The 19754-nt window shown below is 38.8% G+C and overlaps 1 protein-coding gene and 1 pseudogene across 1 annotated transcript; one reads left to right on the forward strand and one right to left on the reverse strand.

Annotated features, from left to right (window-relative positions):
* Window positions 1-680: 680 nt before the first annotated feature.
* Window positions 681-4742, reverse strand: LOC148936848 (uncharacterized; annotated as a pseudogene).
* Window positions 4743-16306: 11564 nt separating this feature from the next.
* LOC148936849 (uncharacterized) lies at window positions 16307-18288 on the forward strand. Its single transcript, XM_089076604.1, has one exon. It carries the CDS (start codon window positions 16309-16311, stop codon window positions 18283-18285), a length of 1977 nt encoding a protein of 658 aa, XP_088932730.1. The 5' UTR covers window positions 16307-16308; the 3' UTR covers window positions 18286-18288.
* The last annotated feature ends 1466 nt before the right edge of the window (window positions 18289-19754 follow it).

Genomic DNA, 19754 nt, shown 5'->3' on the forward strand with positions numbered 1-19754 from the left:
AAATCATTACAGGCGATGAAAAGTAGATTCTTTATGATAATTCTAAACGTAGAAAATCATGGGTTGACCCTGGTCAACCCATGACATCGACGCCAAAGCCCAATATCTCCCCCAAGAAGGTTTTGCTCTGTATCTGGTGGGATTGGAAAGTGTGGTGTGTTGTATTACGAGTTGTTACAACCGAGTGAAACAATCGCGGCAGACCGCTACAACAATTGACCAATTTGAGCGATGCATTAGAAGAAAAGAGGCCATTTATTGACCAAGGACATCGTAAAGTGATCTTACTTCATGAAAATGCTCGACCACATGTTGCGAAAGCGACTCAGGACCATATCTTTGTGTTAGGCTGGGAACTTCTCCCGCACGCGGCGTATAGCCCAGATATGGCGCCTTCCGATTACTACCTATTCCGGTCGCTGCAGCATCATTTAACTGATACAAATTTCGTGAGATTTGAAAAGATACGAAAATGCATTGATGACTTTATTGCTTCGAAGCCGGTGAGCTTCTATCATCAAGGAATTCGCAAGCTACCCGAAAGATGGCAAAAGGTCGTTGATGCAAACGGGGAATATTTCGCTGATTAATATTTTTTTGTTTGTTTTTGAATAAAGATTTTTGAATAAATATTTTTTTGTTTGTTTTTGAATAAAGATTTTTGAAGAAAGAATTTTACAAAAAAAGCTCAGAACTTTTTTGTACACCTAATAAATAAACTCGCGCAGTAACACAGAACATAATTTTTAAAAGAATAATTTAAAGATCAGTTATTCCAACAAAATTCATACAAGCTCTGGCTTCGTTTTTCCTACAAAATAAATCATACTTCCCCTAGCTGCCTCTCGGAAAAATAAGCTAACTTATTCGTATGAACTATCTTCTTCCTATGCCTAGCTGACTTTTAAATGCAGAAGACAACATCACTGAGTTTCTTAATTACTTTATAGGGACTTTCCCAGCTGCACTGCAACTTGGGAGCATTTTTTCTTCTTCTTCGAGGATTGAAGAACCATACCTTTTGTCCCTCTTCAAAATGAATTTGACAAACCTTCCGATCATACCAAATCTTGGCTCGAGAAAACTGTATCTCCATTCTTTCTCTAGCTGGATCATGGATATGCTCAAATTTTCCTTTAAATTTCCTTATATAACTACCTACCAGGAATTACTTTCCTGAACGTCTAGAGAATTTCCTCTCAACAAATCCACAGGTAACCTAAGATCTCGAGCAAAGCACATTTCCGCAGAAGTGACATCCGTAGTTTCATGTTTTGAAGATCTATATGCCATCAAATATAAAGGAATCAATCAAATCTTTTTAATTCTCGGACATAAATTAGGTAAATAATTTGTTATTGTTTGCTAATGTTCAACTTACCCATCCGACTGAGGATGAAAAGTAGTGATCCTCGTCTTTTTAATCCCGAGCAAGTGTGTCAGCTCCGAGAACATTTTCAATTCAAAATTCAAAATTTCTTCCCTGATCTGTGTGAACTTCTAACGATATTTCATAACTTGAAACTATCTGATTTACGAAGACATCTGCCACAGTCTTCGCTCTAATATTCTTCAATGGCAACGCCTATTCTTCTATTTGGAGAAGCAATTCACAATTACAAGAAGATATTTGTTCCCTGAATGATTGGAAGGGATTGGTCCTAAAATATCCATCTGAATCCTTTCGAAAGGAGAACCAACATTATAAACTTATAAAGGCGATTTTCTTTTTCCAGAAGGGGGGGTTTCCTTTTTTGGAAACACAAACCTTACAGGACTTACATCAATCCTCTACATTCCGTTTACATGAGGCTCATAAAATCGCCTCCGAATTTTATCCAATTTATTTTATTAACACCAAAATGTTTTATTAACAAAATGTCCTCCAGTCGAAGCATCATGAGCTTCCTTCAAAATGTGCCCGATCCGTTTTCGAGGAGCAATTAGTTGAAGAATGCTTGTCTTTAAATTCAGAGCTTCCCATTTCTTATAAAGAACGCCATCTTTTAAAACGAGGACATCTCAATAACTCCAATAAATTTTCTGAACTTTGGGATCACGCCAAACATCTCTATCAAATAAAACATATTTCTTCGGGTTTACTTTTAAATTAACTTCTCGAAAAAGAAGAAAAACTTTTCTTAAATTCGTAATCATCTCCTCAAAATTCTTGCTGAATATAATTACATCATTTAAGTATATCAAACAAACTTTCCTCAATTGGTTTTGTAAAACTTTTTCCATTAACCTTTCAAAAGTGGTAGGAGCGTTACACAAATCAAATGATATTACTGTAAATTGCCATAATCTGTTCCCGACAGAAAAAGCTGTTTTATCTTTATCATTCGGTCGAATCTTTACTTGCCAATATCCACTCTTAAAATCTAAGTTGGAAAACCAAGAGTTACGATCGAGGATATCGTCTATCCTAGAAAGAGGGTATAAATATTTTATCGTGATATCATTTAATTTCCTACAATTCACACAGAAACGAATCGTCCCGAAATCTTTTTTCTTCACTATCACTGCAAGAGACATCCACGAACTTTTTAATTTCTCAATAACTCCTTGTTCCTCAATAACTGCTTGTCTCATTTCCTTTATTGCTTTGGCCACCTCATCACACATATGAATAGGGATTCGACGAGGTGCCTGTTTAAATGAAAGATTCCTGGACGGGAATCTTTTATTTTAATCTCATGCTCTATTAAATCACAATTTCCAGCAACATTTTCGAAAAACACATCCTGAAATTCATTAAGAAAATTAACAAATTCATTTCTTTCTGGTCATTATTTAAGTTAGAAGAATTTTGGCTAAAAATTCTTTCAAATTCTCAGAAACTTTTCCCTCTTTAAAACTCGAAAATTAGATACAAGATACTCTCAATAATCTCAAGATACTCTCTACTTTTCGACATTTTGCAATTGATTTTTCGTTCGATTCTGAGAAACTAAATATCGACTCGAAAATTTCTTCTAATTTTAGATCTTTGAGAAAATCTACCCCCAAAATACAATCGTCACTATTTCATTAAAAAATTTCCGCAACGAAAACCGAAAATTCTTTAAAATATTTTCCTAAGCAGATCTGAACCGAGACTTGTCTCTATGGAAACCTTTTTCCCAGTAGGGTATCACATTCATCTTGCCCAAGCTTCTTCTCTATTTTGATAATAAATTTCCTGTTCAAAATGGAAACATCGGTGCCTATATCAACCTTAAAAACACATTCTCGCCCATTCATCTTCCCTGGAGCAAAAATAATCGAGGTCATGTCTAATTCTCCTTATCTTAACAACTTTAGAACCTTTTTCAAATTGTTTAAACTTTAAATAATTTTTTTTTAAGAATAATCAGGGCCTTGTCTTTGCTAGTTGAATCCGTCCTGCTAAATCCAACTAATCTTAGTTTCCTATTTAATCCTATTCCCTTTTTAATAGGACATTCCGACCGAAAATGCCCTGTCTTTCCAAATTACCAACATTCTCCCGAATTACTTTTAAAATTTTACCCAAATATTTTCTTTGTCTGAGCGAGAATTCCTTTCTCATTCTTAAATCTTCCCTTCTCTTCGCCCTTTCTCTCTTTAACAAAATTTCCACGTTCCGAACGTCTATCAGAAAAACTATTGAAACATCTTTTGAAATAATTTTTTCTCCTTATCGCGAAATCGAAATTCTTTTTTTTTTCCAATAAGATCTTCCTTCTCCTATTATTAAAATTTTCTTCCTGTAGGACCTCGATAACTTTTGTCCTTTCAATAGCAGCCCTTAGAGAAGTCACTCCCTCTAATTGGAGATTTCTTCTCACATAATTATTCGACAATGCCAAAATAAATTGCGCGCAAGTAATTTTATCCCGAACCTCGTGTGTACATTCCGAATACGCTAATTGCAACAGTCTTTCGATTTCAGAACCGAACGTTCTGATTCTCAAATTTTTGTTTCCAATCCATGAATTGAAAATAAAATATTTGGGACAAATGTCCCTCGCCAAATTGTAATTCTAATTTCGTTTTTAGTTCTGCAAATCCAAAATGGATTTTTTCAAGAACCGAAACGCGCTTTTTTTTTGAGGCACGAAGCCAACGCGATGGTTTTCGCGGCTTCATCTCAACGATTCGTCCGAGCAATTAATTCAAATTGCGAGAAAAACTCTCGCAATAGAACTTCTTCATCAAAAGTATCAGGTTTCAATTTATAACCTAATCCTACCGCATGCTCGCGTGTGACATTTCCATTTTCCGACGCGTCTCCGTTCTCAACGACACTCAATCCTAACGTGTTAATTTCGCACACATTCGCGACAGACGTGCCTGTGACCTTTCCGAGAGAAACATTATTGGAGGGACTTTGCTGGGAATTTCCTAATGCTGACATTTCTGGACAGACTCGTCGCAGCTCCTCGTCCCTCTGGAGTAGCTGCGCCGCGCTCTCGTGGTCCTTGCGGGCCATCTCCTAAAAAACGGATCTCCATCAATACCACCTCCAAAGTTCCAGCCAGTGTCGCTTCGAAGTGGACTCCGGCCTCGCCTTCTTCCTCAATTGTGTCATAGTCATTTTCTCACACTAAGTACTCGTGTCGCTCGCTGTTCCTGCCCGAATATCACTTCCACAAGAATTATGGATCTTTCTCGAAGATCCGCTCTGGCACTATACCGGAGGAGCCCCCAAAATGTTATGTCCGCGACAGTCACTCATACTCACGCGTTCTGCGAAGAAGCCGTGAATATATATATATATATATATATATATATATATATATATATATATATATATATATTCGTCACTTGTTAAAACTGGCCGTTGCTCTTACAGAGCCAATAAACGCCAGTAAAAATCGCCTTTCTCTCTTTCACTTAAGAATTAAAATCAAAAATATGTAGCAAAATCGAGGATGATACAACAAAACCAAAAATTTAATCGTTGTATCAAAAATTGTACAAGACGAAACATGCATGGCAGTGACAGGATTTCGAGCCCGAATATACCGTCGGTTTTCCTCCTTCCCTTACATACATAGAACTGCTTGTTACATCCGTGTAATACGCATAGTTGGCTATATATCAAACGGCTATGTGTATGTAAGTGGAAGGGGAAAACCGACGGTGTGCGCGGCTGCGCGAGCTCGAAATAGTCGAAATCGCATCACTGACCAAGAATCCGAGATCCATTTTTTGGATTACTGTTTTTTGCAGAACGCTTTGCGCATATAGGCACTTCTCATTTGTGTAAGGCTCAAGAGCCGAACATTTGTTTTTTGTTAGATTGCAGAAGCGCACAAGATATAAGTACCCAGACAACACAATGTCTAAAATCGGATCATAAAATGTTAATAGGTGTAAGGAGCCGATACTAATCCGGGAACTCCGAGGGGGGTGCGGGTGTGCGGGGGGGAACGGTGGGCGCGGGGGTAGAGGGGAGGGGGAAGACAGAGGCGGCGGTCCTTTGAAATGAGCCGCGGAGGCAGGGGGGTAAATAAGATAATAGGATCCGGCAAAGGATGATATAAACAAATAGATAAACAAATAGATAAACAAACAGACAAATAGGTGGCGAAGATGATATAAACGAGAAGATAAACAAATTATGCATGGACAGGGCGCATGGATATGACGTAAGAGAAGGGCCCGCCGCTGCCGCCGCCGTTGCTGCCATCATGTTCTCATATCATATTCTTTTTTCGTTACGCTCTTTCTATTGTATATTTACTCTCTCTCTCTCTCTCTCTCTCTCTCTCTCTCTCTCTCTCTCTCTCTCTCTCTCTCTCTCTCTCTCTCTCTCTCTCTCTCTCTCTCTCTCTCTCTCTCTCTCTCTCTCTCTCTCCTCTCTCTCTCTCTCTCTCTCTCTCTCTCTCTCTCTCTCTCTCTCTCTCTCTCTCTCTCTCTCTCTCTCTCTCTCTCTCTCTCTCTCTCTCTCTCTCTCTCTCTCTCTCTCTCTCTCTCTCTCTCTCTCTCTCTCTCTCTCTCTCTCTCTCTCTCTCTCTCTCTCTCTATCTCTCTCTCTCTCTCTCTCTCTCTCTCCCCTATTGTGGCTCTCTCTTATTACGAATCTTATGTCTATTTTTTTCGAATAATTATTTTTATGGTGGGAGGAAAGAAATAAAAGACATATTATGTATATTATATATGTTTATTTTTAAACAAATTGAACATATTCGCCGTCTTTTTTTCTAGGAAGAGCCGCAAAAAGATGACTTTTCGTGGAAATCGACGTACGTGTCGTGACGTGTTAAAAGAGAAACGCCGATACTTCGACTATAAACAAACAAATTGCGAACTCAGTTGCAAACGTATGACGACGCACCGGTTTAGACAAAGGGACAAAGAAATTGTCATGATATATAATAGGTCATTGAGCGCGCGGGATCACAGATGGAATGAATCAAATGTGAGAGAAAGCCGTTGCATAAAAAAAAATGCAAAAATGCAAAAAAAACGTAAAGTGTCGCATGTATTGATTAACGTATTTATAACGGTGCTCTACTCTTCTGCTAATTATCCATTTGTGGAAAATATTGATAAGACAAGGTCAGGTATGAGTATATTATAAGAATAATGAAGTATATACATGATGACTCATAATTTTGAATCTTTTTTGTATAGTAAGGATACTGCTAAAGAGAAAAAAAAGAAATTTTATAATAAATCTAATGTTACGTCGTGACGACTGCACGATTCTTCTCTTTCGGGTATCTGTTATTAGAATTTAATTAAGTAGATAAATGAATGACACATGTTGTGTTACGGTCGCGACGGCTACGCCGCTAATCCCTTCCGAGAGTCGATTACTAAGAATTTGGCTAGACGGATAATCCCTATTATCCTAATCGCTGAAGTATACCGACGTTACATCTTGATGACTGCGCGACTCTCCTCTTTCGGATATCAGTTATTAGAATTTAGTTAAGCAGATAAATGAATGACACATGTTGTGTTACGGTCGCGACGGCTACGCCGCTAATCCCTTCCGAGAGTCGATTACTAAGAATTTGGCTAGACGGATAATCCCTATTATCCTAATCACGGAAAAACAATACGTGTTTTCCTCAACGAAATCATATATATAGTGCCCTTAAAGGCACTCACTCTGCAACGTCCCATTTCGTTACACGGTCGGAACATTTCGTTTTACTAGTTTGTCGATAATTCAAGTTATCAATAATTTAGTCAGTGTCAGTTGAACAACCAACAAGAATAAGCGATCAAGTTTTCTGACGACACTATTACCGCTTCATCTCGCAGATCTCAACTCTACAGAATAAAAGTAAGTTTAATTATACATAAAAAATTCTCTTAGTAATAATTTTCGGGTCTCTTCTCCTTATACTTCCTCATTCATCCTTTCTATCCTCTGCCGTTCTCCTTACACGTCTACTCCCTTTTTCTTTTTCTTTTCTCTTTCTTTCCTTGCTTCAGCTGTCGAACCTCTCGGGCTCCCTATGCGTTGCGGAGCACTCAGCAGGTTCATGGCTGACGAATAGTTTGCTTCTTCCCTGTTGGCTTCAGCCGTCGAACCTCTCGGGCTCCCTATGCGTTGCGGAGCACTCAGCAGGTTCATGGCTGCCGAATAGTTTGGCAAAAACCTGCTTCTTCCCTGTTGGCTTCAGCCGTCGAACCTCTCGGGCTCCCTATGCGTTGCGGAGCACTCAGCAGGTTCATGGCTGTCGATTAGCTCGGGAAATCTATTCTTTTGGCTTTTCTCTCCTCTCTTACGATTTTCTTTTTCCCCTTTTTTCATTTCTCTCCTCTCGGATCTCTCGGTTTCCTGAAATATTTCAGAGATAGTCTTAAGGTTCGCAACTAACGACATTTCTTTCACATTCCAAATCCATTCCTTTTTAGTGAAAGCTGGATCATCCACACTCTCCGACGCTCAAAGACGGAGGCGAGCCCTGAAGAAGCTCCGTTACCGTCGGAATAAGCGAGCTCGCCAGACGAGAAGCTATCCTTTGCCTGGGACATCCGAGGTTTTACATCAAGAAACCACGAGTTGTTCCAGCAGGAGACCCAATTATTATTCACCCATTTCTCCTTCATCCTATTCCCCGATCAGACCTGAAGACCAAACTGAATCTGAACCACCCCCAGATTTCAGTGTACTCTTCCCAGAGCGCCACCTCCAGGCATACTCAGATTCCCTGAAATCCTTGGGCGATTTCTGTGAACTACGGACTCCTTCCCCTCCTCTCATAGATCTCACTAGCGAAAACCCGACCTCCTCTCAAAACACACACAGTCAACAACATACATTTTAAAATAAACTAATAGATTAATAGAATTATACACAGATAAACCAAACAATACACCCGTCGATTTCTAGACCACACGAATTTCTGTACGTAACATCCTTCCTGTTTTATATTTTTATATATCGTCAATAAATATATTCCAACAAAAAAAAACATATGATACGATGGTAACTAATGTGCGATCTTGTATACGATCTCGATACGTAATTAACTTTGTATCGTCTTAAAATTGTTAATTATATGTAAAATTTAAACTATTTATCGATTGGTTATTCACTCCCTCTTTCATTCCTCGTCATCCCAAGATTCACGCATGGTCCTATCCCTGGCAAAAGAGATTAAATTCTCTTGCCTAAATTACGGACCGACGGACGCACGTCACGCAGTCGAAGTCATAGCGTCTTTTTCAAGACGTTGACTCGCACTCGTGGCTCTGCACGGTGTGTCCGACTCGTAGGGACGCCTCAGCGCGGCCATCTGCGAGAGGGTATTTGGAGCGTCCTTCCAAGCCCCATCCATTAAGAAAAAATATACATAAAAATATATTTACCTCGGGTTGGACGTAACAAATAGCGAAAAATTGGGGGCTCGTCCGGGATGATAGGCGCGATCTTTGGAGACGGGAATGACTACGAGATCTAAGGCCGACAAGGCTAAAGTAGACGTTCTCTACAATCTTGGTCTAGAGAGTGGCGGTAACCCTAAAAAGACTAAATCAGAAACTATATACACTTCTACTCCAACAAAAACACCTGCTTCCAGACCTATTGCCTTTCCTTTAGAAGAGACCTCAATTATTAAAGAATCAGAAATCAATTGCGAAGCATCCGAATCTAATACATTACGCCCCGAAAATTTAGCATTAACGGGCAAGTTTGACCATACTACCAATAGCCAGACGGAAGATTTAAGTAGATTAAATATGGCGCAAATTAATCCATTCGCCACACTAAAATACGCTATTGAGGCCGTTCCTTTCTTTGACGGCCAGAATATTCCCCTAAGTTATTTTATCGAGGGTTGTGAAGAGGCTAAATCCATGTTACCAGATGAAGCCGAATCACAATTCACTAAAGTTATAAGAACGCGAATAGTTGGAGAAGCCCGTCGTACCGTCGCAGGTCAGGACTTCGACAATGTTGCTCAACTTACAAATTTTTTAAAACAAATTTATGGTCATTCCAAAAACGTATATTACAAGGTGAACTAGGCTCTATTTATCAAAAGGGTAATGAAGACGTTGTAACTTACGCAAATCGAGTAAAGATTTTAGGGAAGCAAATACTAGAAGCCAATCGAAACTCCGGGAATTCTCTCCCAGAACGTAGTATCATGGACTCATTAGAAAAGGATATGTGTAAATGCTTTATTAGAGGTCTGAATCCGGAAATCGAACAAAGAGTAGCCAGAAATCTCGATGTCAAGGGAACTGTGGCCGATGCATTACGAATAGAAAGAGAATTACGCGCAATTTCAGACTTGCGCCGCGGATCATGTACCACCTCAAAACCGATTGATATCACTGTACCGCGAGAAACCTGTCAAATCTGTTATAAAAGTGGACATTCAGCTAATAATTGTAAAAGGTTTAATCAAAATTCTTATCAAAATCATAGTAGAGCTGAGAATTTGGGAAACGAGATACTTATCTGCCAGATTTGCAAAAAACGCGGACACAACGCTAATACGTGTCGACTTCGCGACTCACAAACACGACGAACCGTTAACATAATACGCGAAAATATTATCACCTGTCAGTTATGCTCGAAATCAGGACATAATGCCAAGACTTGTCGTACGAATAATAATAGCAATCAAAATAAAACTTTCCTAATCTGTCAATGCGACAAACCCGGGCATTCGGCCAATAATTGCTGGAAAAAACAGAATGACCAGCAAACGGCGGAAAATAAATCAAAAATCTCTTGTTAAAATTGCAACAACTTCGGTCATACCGCTAAAGATTGTCGATCTAAGTTAAACCCAAATTCGGGTAGCTCTCCGTATTGTCGCTACTGCAAAGCGCAAGGATATCTTTTAGAAAACTGCGACTTACGAATTTTAAATAATAATCGTAGAAAAACAAACAATTCGGAAAACTCCAATGGTCCACCGAAGTCGGGTGTGCAACGGGGGGCCGAGCAGGTTTCACACCCATCGACATCTTCGACACCTCGATAAAAAACACACCGAACGCTCAACCCGTGACAGTAAACCTCGACAAACATAGTCGCGTGCCTACTGTCCAGATAACCTTAGATAAAATAAACTCTCCTTTAACTTTTATGTTAGATACTGGCTCTGGACCGAATATAATCAAAAAGGATTTTGTATCTAAACACATTGCTATTGATTATTCTTGCATATTAAAATTAAATGGAATAAATGAATACCCTGTTTATACTCTCGGTGAAATTACCCTAACTCTCTTTAAAATTTTAGTAAAATTTCACATAGTGACTAACGATTTCCCTATTTCACAGTCTGGTATACTCGGTAACGATTTCTTTAAACAAACCTCTTCAATGATAGATTATGCTCAGGAACATCTAAACATATCTGGAATTAATATACCATTCTCTTCTCCAGAAATCATCATCGTACCACCACGATCAGAGTCACTGTTTTATGTGAGGATAGGTAACCCCGAAGTAAAGATCGGATACATACCTAAATTAAAAGTAGCACATGGAATTTATTCGAGAGATTCCATAGTAGAAAACATTGCTGGAAAGGCATACATAAATATCATAAGCACGTTAGACGAAGAAACAGAAATACAAGTACCAATATTGCGACTTAAAACTCTCGATGAAATACTCAACGATCATGAAAAAAATCTCGAGGCGCATATTTCAAAACTTCCAATGTACTCATTATCTCTGAACAGTACTGAAACCGTCAACGACAAGGTTAATACCCTTTATGAAAATGATATCGAAAGAGTTAACGGTCTTAAGAACGAGAACGAACATGTTTACTTATTTGAAGACAGAACTACAGATACAAACCAAGAGAGAAATAAGAATCCTATGAACTCTGAAAATAAAAATCAAACCCATGAAAAATCAGAAAATAAAGATAAAAATGAGGGCTTCAACCCCAAGATCTTTGGAGAGGGAAATTTCCAAACCTCTCCTGAGAATCCTGAAATTGCAGAGGGAAGTTACCAAACCTCTGCTCAAATATCAATTCATCCTAGGATTCCTGGAGGGGGAAATTTCCAAACCTCTCCTGAGAGTCCTGAAATTACAGAGGGAAGTTACCAAACCTCTGCTCAAATATCAATTCATCCTAGGATTTCTGGAGGAGGAAATTTCCAAACCTCTCCTGAGAATCCTGAAATTGCAGAGGGAAGTTACCAAACCTCTGCTCAAATATCAATTCATCCCAGGATCCCTGGAGGGGGAAATTTCCAAACCTCTCCTGAGAATCCTGAAATTGCAGAGGGAAGTTATCAAACCTCTGCTCAAATATCAATTCATCCCAAGATCTCTGGAGGGGGAAATTTCCAAACCTCTCCTGAGAATCCTGAAATTGCAGAGGGAAGTTACCAAACCTCTGCTCAAATATCAATTCATCCTTGGATTCCTGGAGGGAGAAATTTCCAAACCTCTCCTGAGAATCCTGAAATTGCAGAGGGAAGTTACCAAACCTCTGCTCAAATATCAATTCATCCTAGGATTCCTGGAGGGGGAAATTTCCAAACCTCTCCTGAGAATCCTGAAATTGCAGAGGGAAGTTACCAAACCTCTGCTCAAATATCAATTCATCCTAGGATCCCTGGAGGGGGAAATTTCCAAACCTCTCCTGAGAGTCCTGAAATTGCAGAGGGAAGTTACCAAACCTCTGCTCAAATATCAATTCATCCCAGGATCCCTGGAGGGGGAAATTTCCAAACCTCTCCTGAGAATCCTGAAATTGCAGAGGGAAGTTACCAAACCTCTGCTCAAATATCAATTCATCCCAAGATCCCTGGAGGGGGAAATTTCCAAACCTCTCCTGAGAATCCTGAAATTGCAGAGGGAAGTTACCAAACCTCTGCTTCAATATCAATTCATCCCAAGATCCTTGGAGGGGGAAATTTCCAAACCTCTCCTGAGAATCCTGGAATTGCAGAGGAAAACTTCCGCACTTCTCTAGCAATTCCCAACTCCGTCGGTTGCGAGGAGGGAAGTTACCAAACCTCACTGCGTAACGCGACACAACTCTATCCAAGAGAAATTAAAAATAAGAATTTCTCACTTCAACTAAAAAATATTAAATTTCGAAAAATTGGGATCTCGAAGAAAAGAAATAAAAAAGGAACAGAAACCTCTCAAAATACTATCAAGGAGCTCATAGGAAGGACAAACTTAATTAATAACTGCAAAATGAAAGATAAAAAACCGTCTTCTAGAATTTTTTCATCAAAACAAAATCAGTCTCAAGAAATATTTGATAAATGTATACACAAGCATAAATCGAAACATAAAGACAAATTCACACAAGGATTATCACTCGTTACCTTAACCGATAATCCCCACAAATGCTTAGTAATATCAAAGGAGGACGCAAGGAATCGGCTTACTAAAATTATAGAATCCTTGCGGTTGGACCACTTAAACGAACAAGAAAAGGAAAAGGTAATAAAACTTATAAAAATCAGTCAGGACAGATTCCACATACCTGGCGAAGAATTAACTGCTACTCATGTATTGCAACATCAGATACCAACCATAGATGATCTGCCAATAAATACACGACAGTACCGATTTCCACAAGTTCATAAAGAGGAGATAAACAGGCAGGTAGGAGAATTGTTAGAAGTTGGAATAGTAAAACCATCTCAATCTCCGTATAACACTCCTATATGGATAGTGCCCAAAAAGGAAGATTCAAAGGGAAACAAACGCTGGAGAATGGTTTTGGATTTTCGAGCATTGAACGATAAGACCATTGGAGATGCTTACCCTTTACCGAATATTGTAGATATCATTGATCAATTAGGAGGAGCGCAATATTTCTCAGTTTGCGATTTAGCCTCTGGATTCCACCAGATCAAGATGGATCCTTCAGATAGCCATAAAACAGCTTTTACTACTCCTTTCGGGCATTACGAATTCGACAGAATGCCCTTCGGTCTAAAAAACGCACCTGCCACTTTCCAGCGTCTAATGGATCTAGTGCTAATTGGATTACAAGGGAAAGAATTATTCGTCTATATGGATGATATCGTTATATATGCCTCCTCACTAGAGGAACATGAAAGGAAGTATAATAATTTAATAGACAGATTACGCGAAGCAAACTTAAAATTACAGCCAGATAAATGTGAATTTCTAAAAACTGAAGTAACATATTTAGGACATGTGATCAGCAAAAACGGGATTAAACCAGACCCCAAAAAATTGGAAGCAGTGCAACAGTTTCCTAGACCAAAAACGCCTAAAAATATCAAACAATTTCTCGGATTAGCAGGATATTATAGACGATTCATTCCAAACTTCTCGAAACTCGCTAAACCATTAACAAATCTGTTAAAAAATGAGACACGATTTGACTGGACATCTGTACAGGAAGAATCATTTGAAACTTTGAAGCAGAAACTATGCGAAGAACCCATCTTGCAATATCCCGATTTCTCAAAACCGTTTATTTTAACAACCGACGCTTCAGGAATAGCCATAGGAGGAATCCTATCGCAAGGGGAAATAAATAAAGATCGTCCAATCGCGTATGCATCACGGACCTTAACAGATAATGAATTAAAATACGATACTTATGAAAAGGAAGCATTAGCAATAGTTTATTGTGTTAAACATTTTCGACCGTATCTTTATGGACGAAAATTTACCTTAATTACTGATCATAAGCCTTTACTATGGTTTAAGAATGCACAAGACGCAAATATGAGAATACTTCGTTGGAGATTGAAACTGGCGGAATATGATTATGACGTCGTATACAAAGCCGGAAAAACTAACGTAAATGCCGACGCATTATCAAGGAACCCAGTAGAAATAGATTGCAAAACCATTATCAATAGGAAAATTTTAAATCCTAATAAACCAGAAGATGCAGACGTAATTTCCAAATTATTGGAAGAATCCGAAGAGGAAGAAGAAATGGAAGAGGACGAAGATTTCGAATTATATTTATCGGACAACGAACAATCCGAAATGGCAGATATCGACAATTCTTTCAAAGAAAACATGGATTCCATACCATTCACCCAAGAAGAATTAAACGAACCGACAAAAAATAAAATTATAGAGAAAGCATTAATTCATAATCCGCCCGCATTTCGTAAAATGCAAACGAGAAGCCAAACAATAAAAGAAAAGGATGATCACCTGAAAAGATCGCAAACATATTCTCTAATCAATCCCGAAACTATAGAGGTAACAGACTTAGCGAATGAAAACACAAAGAGTAGAGAAAATAACGAAGAAGAAGAAAAGGAAGAAGAAGGAAAAGAAGAAGACGAAGAAGAGGATAATGAAGAAAATGACTTAAGGAAAACTAAATCTGTCATTATTGAAAATCGGGCACTGAAAAGCAATGTCATCGATTCTCGAGAATTGTTATTCTTACGTAAGGATAATATAGTCTATTTTGTCGACATCAACGGAAAACCTTTAGACTCAGGTTCGCAAAAATTGTTCGAACGAAACGAATTACCTAAATTAAGGGATCTTATTTTAGGAAAAACTCGAGCCATAAAGTATAGGAACTATTATCACCTGGTTTTAACGATTAGCGAAGGACAACGAGAAGGACCAACAATGACCTTAATACAAATAACATCAGCTTTGAAAGACCTGCGTAAAATAGCAGACGAATTAAAACTGGAAACCGTTAGTATAGCCAAAACCGAATTTATCCAGAATATACCATGGAGCAATATCAAAACACAGATACAATTAATCTTCGTTGACGCGTACACTAAAATAATTATTTGCAACGGATTAACAAAATATCCCCCAAAAGATCTCCGCCCAAGCATAATCAGTGAGATACATTGCGCGCCCACAGGAGGACACCGAGGTGTTACTAAAACATACAATAGAATTAAACACAATTATTATTGGGAAGACTTAAAATCAGATGTGCAAAAATACATACAACAATGCCTGCAATGCCAATTAAAAAAATTAGTACGAGTCAAAACTAAACAGCCTATGATCATTACTGATACACCAGGATCCGCCTTTGATAAGATAGCCATGGATATTGTAGGTCCGTTACCTAAAACCGAACAAGGAAACGAATATATTCTAACCTTGCAGGATCAACTAACTAAGTTTTGCATGGCAATACCGTTGCCAAATCAAACCTCTGAGACAATTGCGGAAGCATTTGTCGATAAATTTATTTGTATACTAGGAGCACCAAAAGCAATATTGACTGATCAAGGAAGAAACTTCCTTAGCGATCTAATGAAAAAACTCGCTAAAATATTCAAGATTCGCAAACTGCGCACTACTGCCTTTCATCCGCAATCCAATGGTTCGTTAGAAAGATCCCATCATGCACTTGGTGAATATTTAAAACAATATGCAACTGAAGGAAAACAGTGGGACAGGTGGATCGGTCTCGCTACATTCAACTATAACACCAGTGTACACGAAGCAACTAAACATACCCCATACGAATTAGTTTTCGGGAAAATAGCAAGAATACCGTCTAGCGAACCTTTAGCTCCAGAAGATAAACTGGCAAATTATGATGAATATTTAATAAATCTAGTTACTCAGCTTCACACCATACAAGCAAACGCTCGCGAAAATATTGTCGAAGCAAAAATCAAATCAAAGAAATATTACGACAAGAAGATTAAACCACAAACTTTCAAACCAGGGGATTACGTATTCTTGCAGAAGGGGCCCAAACCAGGAAAATTTGGAGACCAATACACAGGCCCGCATGAAGTCTTAGAAATATTAAATCGAAATAACATTAGAATTAAAATTAAGAAAAACAGTCGCGTAGTTCATCCCAATCGTTTAAGGATTTCTCATATCAAGCCAACCTCGAATAATTAAATTTTCAAATGATCGGAAGGATCGCCATAATGATAACACTTATTTGGATTCGGAAAGCTCACGGAATAATAGGCTATGACTGTGGATCACCGCAGGCCAATTTAACTACATTGTCGCTCTTGAACATCGAGGAATGCGACATTCCGCCGCAGACTCTAACGAAGGCCAGAGTCTATCTGCAATTACTTCAAGTTAATGAATTTAAAAGCATAAAAGTACATCAGTGTAAAATCGAAATTGATAGACTAATCAGAAAATGTGGAATGTTTTCTCACTCTATGGATGTTCCCAATGGCAAATATTCATACATACAAGAAATATCCCAAGGAGCATGCATAAATATGCATGTGTTTGGTCACTACCACCTAGGAGCAACGCTTATTACAGGCATTCTTCCCAACCAAACGATCACCAGGCCTGTAACGTTGGCGGGACAATTAGATGCCGATGGAACATGTCATGGGGGAACGTATTCAGACCCTTATGGAACATGGACAGACGTCACCGTTCTCGCGACTATAAAGATCACCTTACAAGATTATACAGCCAAAGTAAAAGTAGATACTAATAGGATTATACTCCGTTCAGGAGTAACCTGTGAACTCACGGCTACTCGGTGTATCGATCTAGAAGGAGGAGATACATTCTGGAATGCATTACCCGAAGACGATTGTCAACTTAGTAATTATGGCTTATTATATGAAGGAGTCGCAGGAAAAATAATCGACCAACTGGACGATCAACCCACGGAAATCTATGCCCTGGTTGCGGATGACATGGTTTTCGCCTTAACCAGCAAGGGAACTATCTCAAAATGCGGATATACGCTTACCCGAACTGAACATCCCAAATTATTCATTTTTATAACAACCCCTGATAATAAAGTTTTTAAAAAGACGGAAAACCGCGCTTATAATTTCGATATATTCACCTATGTAAATTCCAAATTCGTATACGTAGAAAGGCATGTCCGTACACAAATAAGCCAGTTATACCGAAATGTTCTCCTGCAACAATGTAACCTCGAGCAAAAAATGCTAAAGAATGCTTTAGCTATAGCTACTCAGTCACCAGATGTTTTCGCCTATCATCTAATGAAGGGACCAGGATATATGGCCCTACGAGCCGGAGAGGTAATACACATAATAAAGTGCGTACCAGTTGAAGTAAAAATTGCTCAAACTGACAAATGCTACGATCAATTACAAGTAATACGAGACAATCAAACACAATTTTTAACCCCTCAAACACACATTCTATTACAACAAGGAACTGAGGTAAATTGTAATAAACTCGCATCCGCCATGTATCTACTCGGAGATTCGTGGTACAAATTCACACCCAAACCAATCGAATCACTACCCCCAATCGTCATAAAACCAACCACCAAATTAACTTGGAAGTATATTAATCCTGGAGCACTCGCCACAAGCGGGATATACACGGAAAAGGATTTACAGGACCTTCGGGATCATATAATGTTTCCTGCGGAACGGCCTGCAGTACTTAATACCATAGCCCGAGGAATGCTAGGGCAACCTGGCTCTGTAAACGGAGGATTATTTTCTAATTTATTAGACGAAGCATCCATAGAAAAAATAGCTACAACTGCCTGGGAAAAATTTTGGGATCGGTTTCTCATTTTTGGTAACATCAGCGCCGAAATGATTGGGATATACATGACTATTAGAATCTTAAAATTGATACTAGACACAGCAGTACACGCATATACCCTGCATACCGTGTATGGATGGTCAATACATCTACTCGGATCTATCTGGGATTCTATCACCCATCTTTTGTTACACCTTAGCACATACGGACAGAAAAAATCTTCGGAGGCGAGCGCCCCTCCTCCTGAATGCAATTCCGAGCATACAATCCCAAGCGACGCACTACGAGAAGCTCCAACGAAAGGCGCAGATCCAAACTCAATGTATCCTCTCCTTCCCACGGAAGTTGTATCAACCTCTCAACCAACCTTTTCTCTACAATTGAAAAATTAAAATCTTCTTTAATATCATCATCCATATCTTTGCAATCAGATAATACCGAAAAATGGAATCTAACGTCATCGATACCAGCTGTTTGACCCGTGGGCGCCTTGACTGCAAGATACTCCGGATGGAATCACCGCACCTCTTTTGGATACGACTCAAAACTGGAGAGCCGAGCCTAAAGGAATTAATGGAGGAACTTGGGTTCCGAATGAATCGGAAGTCAAATACCCTCATCTGCTGGCCACACTTGGTGAAAATAAATCTGGCCGTCGCAATCAAGGAAGGCGACATATGGCACCGAGGAATAATAACGGCAGTCGGGCGGATCCAAGGAATTGCCCGGGTAGCCCTCAGGGACGAAGGACGAGAAGTGTGGCGGCGATTCAACGAATTATACATCCTAGAAGATCGCTTTCAAGAATTGCCGTGGCAAGCTCTCAAGTGTGGGTTAGCCTACACTGGCCCGACAGTGCCAACTCTAGTATGGTCTAAGAAAATCAGGACATTGTGCCAAATCCTCGCAGAAGAACAGGAGGGATACTTAAAAATAATACATCCTCTGCCGGACGGAACCGCACTCATCAAGCTGGTTATTTCACACGAAAACGGCTACATGCAATTGAATCTTCGAGACGCCCTCGTAAATTTAGGATATGCACGGATTGACAAAAGAATCGCGGTAAATATTTATCCATCTGTCGAAATTAACAAATGTAATCATAAGATAATACGAAATACATTAGCAACAGATAGTAATAGTCTCAGGAAAAACCATTGCAATTCCATTAAGTAAGTAACTTTAACATTAGATATGTACACTTTTTCTCCTTTCTACTACCTAAAATTAAATCTTATAAACAACCTTGGAGGATCACGATACCGAATGCCAGTGATGAAAAAAAAAATATATATATATATATATACATATATATCTCTTCTGTCGATGCCTATCAACCTTCTATATAATCCAGATGCATTTTACTCTCATCAGGCATTACTATCAGCAATCGGTTATCATTCAATCCGAAACTATCTAAGAATATAGTAGTGCCGCACGGTCCAGTTCATAAGAACAATGCACATAAAATAGCGTGCATCTTCGCGACCAAATAGAAATCAGCAAAACAAAGATTAGGAGAGCATCGAAAGGGATTATGTATGTGTGCATCCATATGCATATATATTCTCGGGCAACGACAGAGAGTATCCACACGTGCGAAAGGATAACACCTGGTTACTTGACGACTAACCTCTGGCATTTTGTATCGGACCACCTGTAGTAAACCTTTTTCTTTTGTGTTTCAAATGAACTCATTTATGGAAAGGAAAGAACGTGTGCATTAGTACAACTGTTAAATAATCTATATACAAAAATAGTAATAATAATAAATAATATAATAATAAATAATAATGATAGTAACGATAATAGAAAAGGGAAAAACATATATAATAATAGCACTAAATTAATTACCCCA

Source organism: Pogonomyrmex barbatus, unplaced genomic scaffold, assembly GCF_055798465.1.
Source record: "Pogonomyrmex barbatus isolate J1 unplaced genomic scaffold, ASM5579846v1 scaffold2, whole genome shotgun sequence".
In the NCBI taxonomy this organism is placed as follows: domain Eukaryota; kingdom Metazoa; phylum Arthropoda; class Insecta; order Hymenoptera; family Formicidae; genus Pogonomyrmex; species Pogonomyrmex barbatus.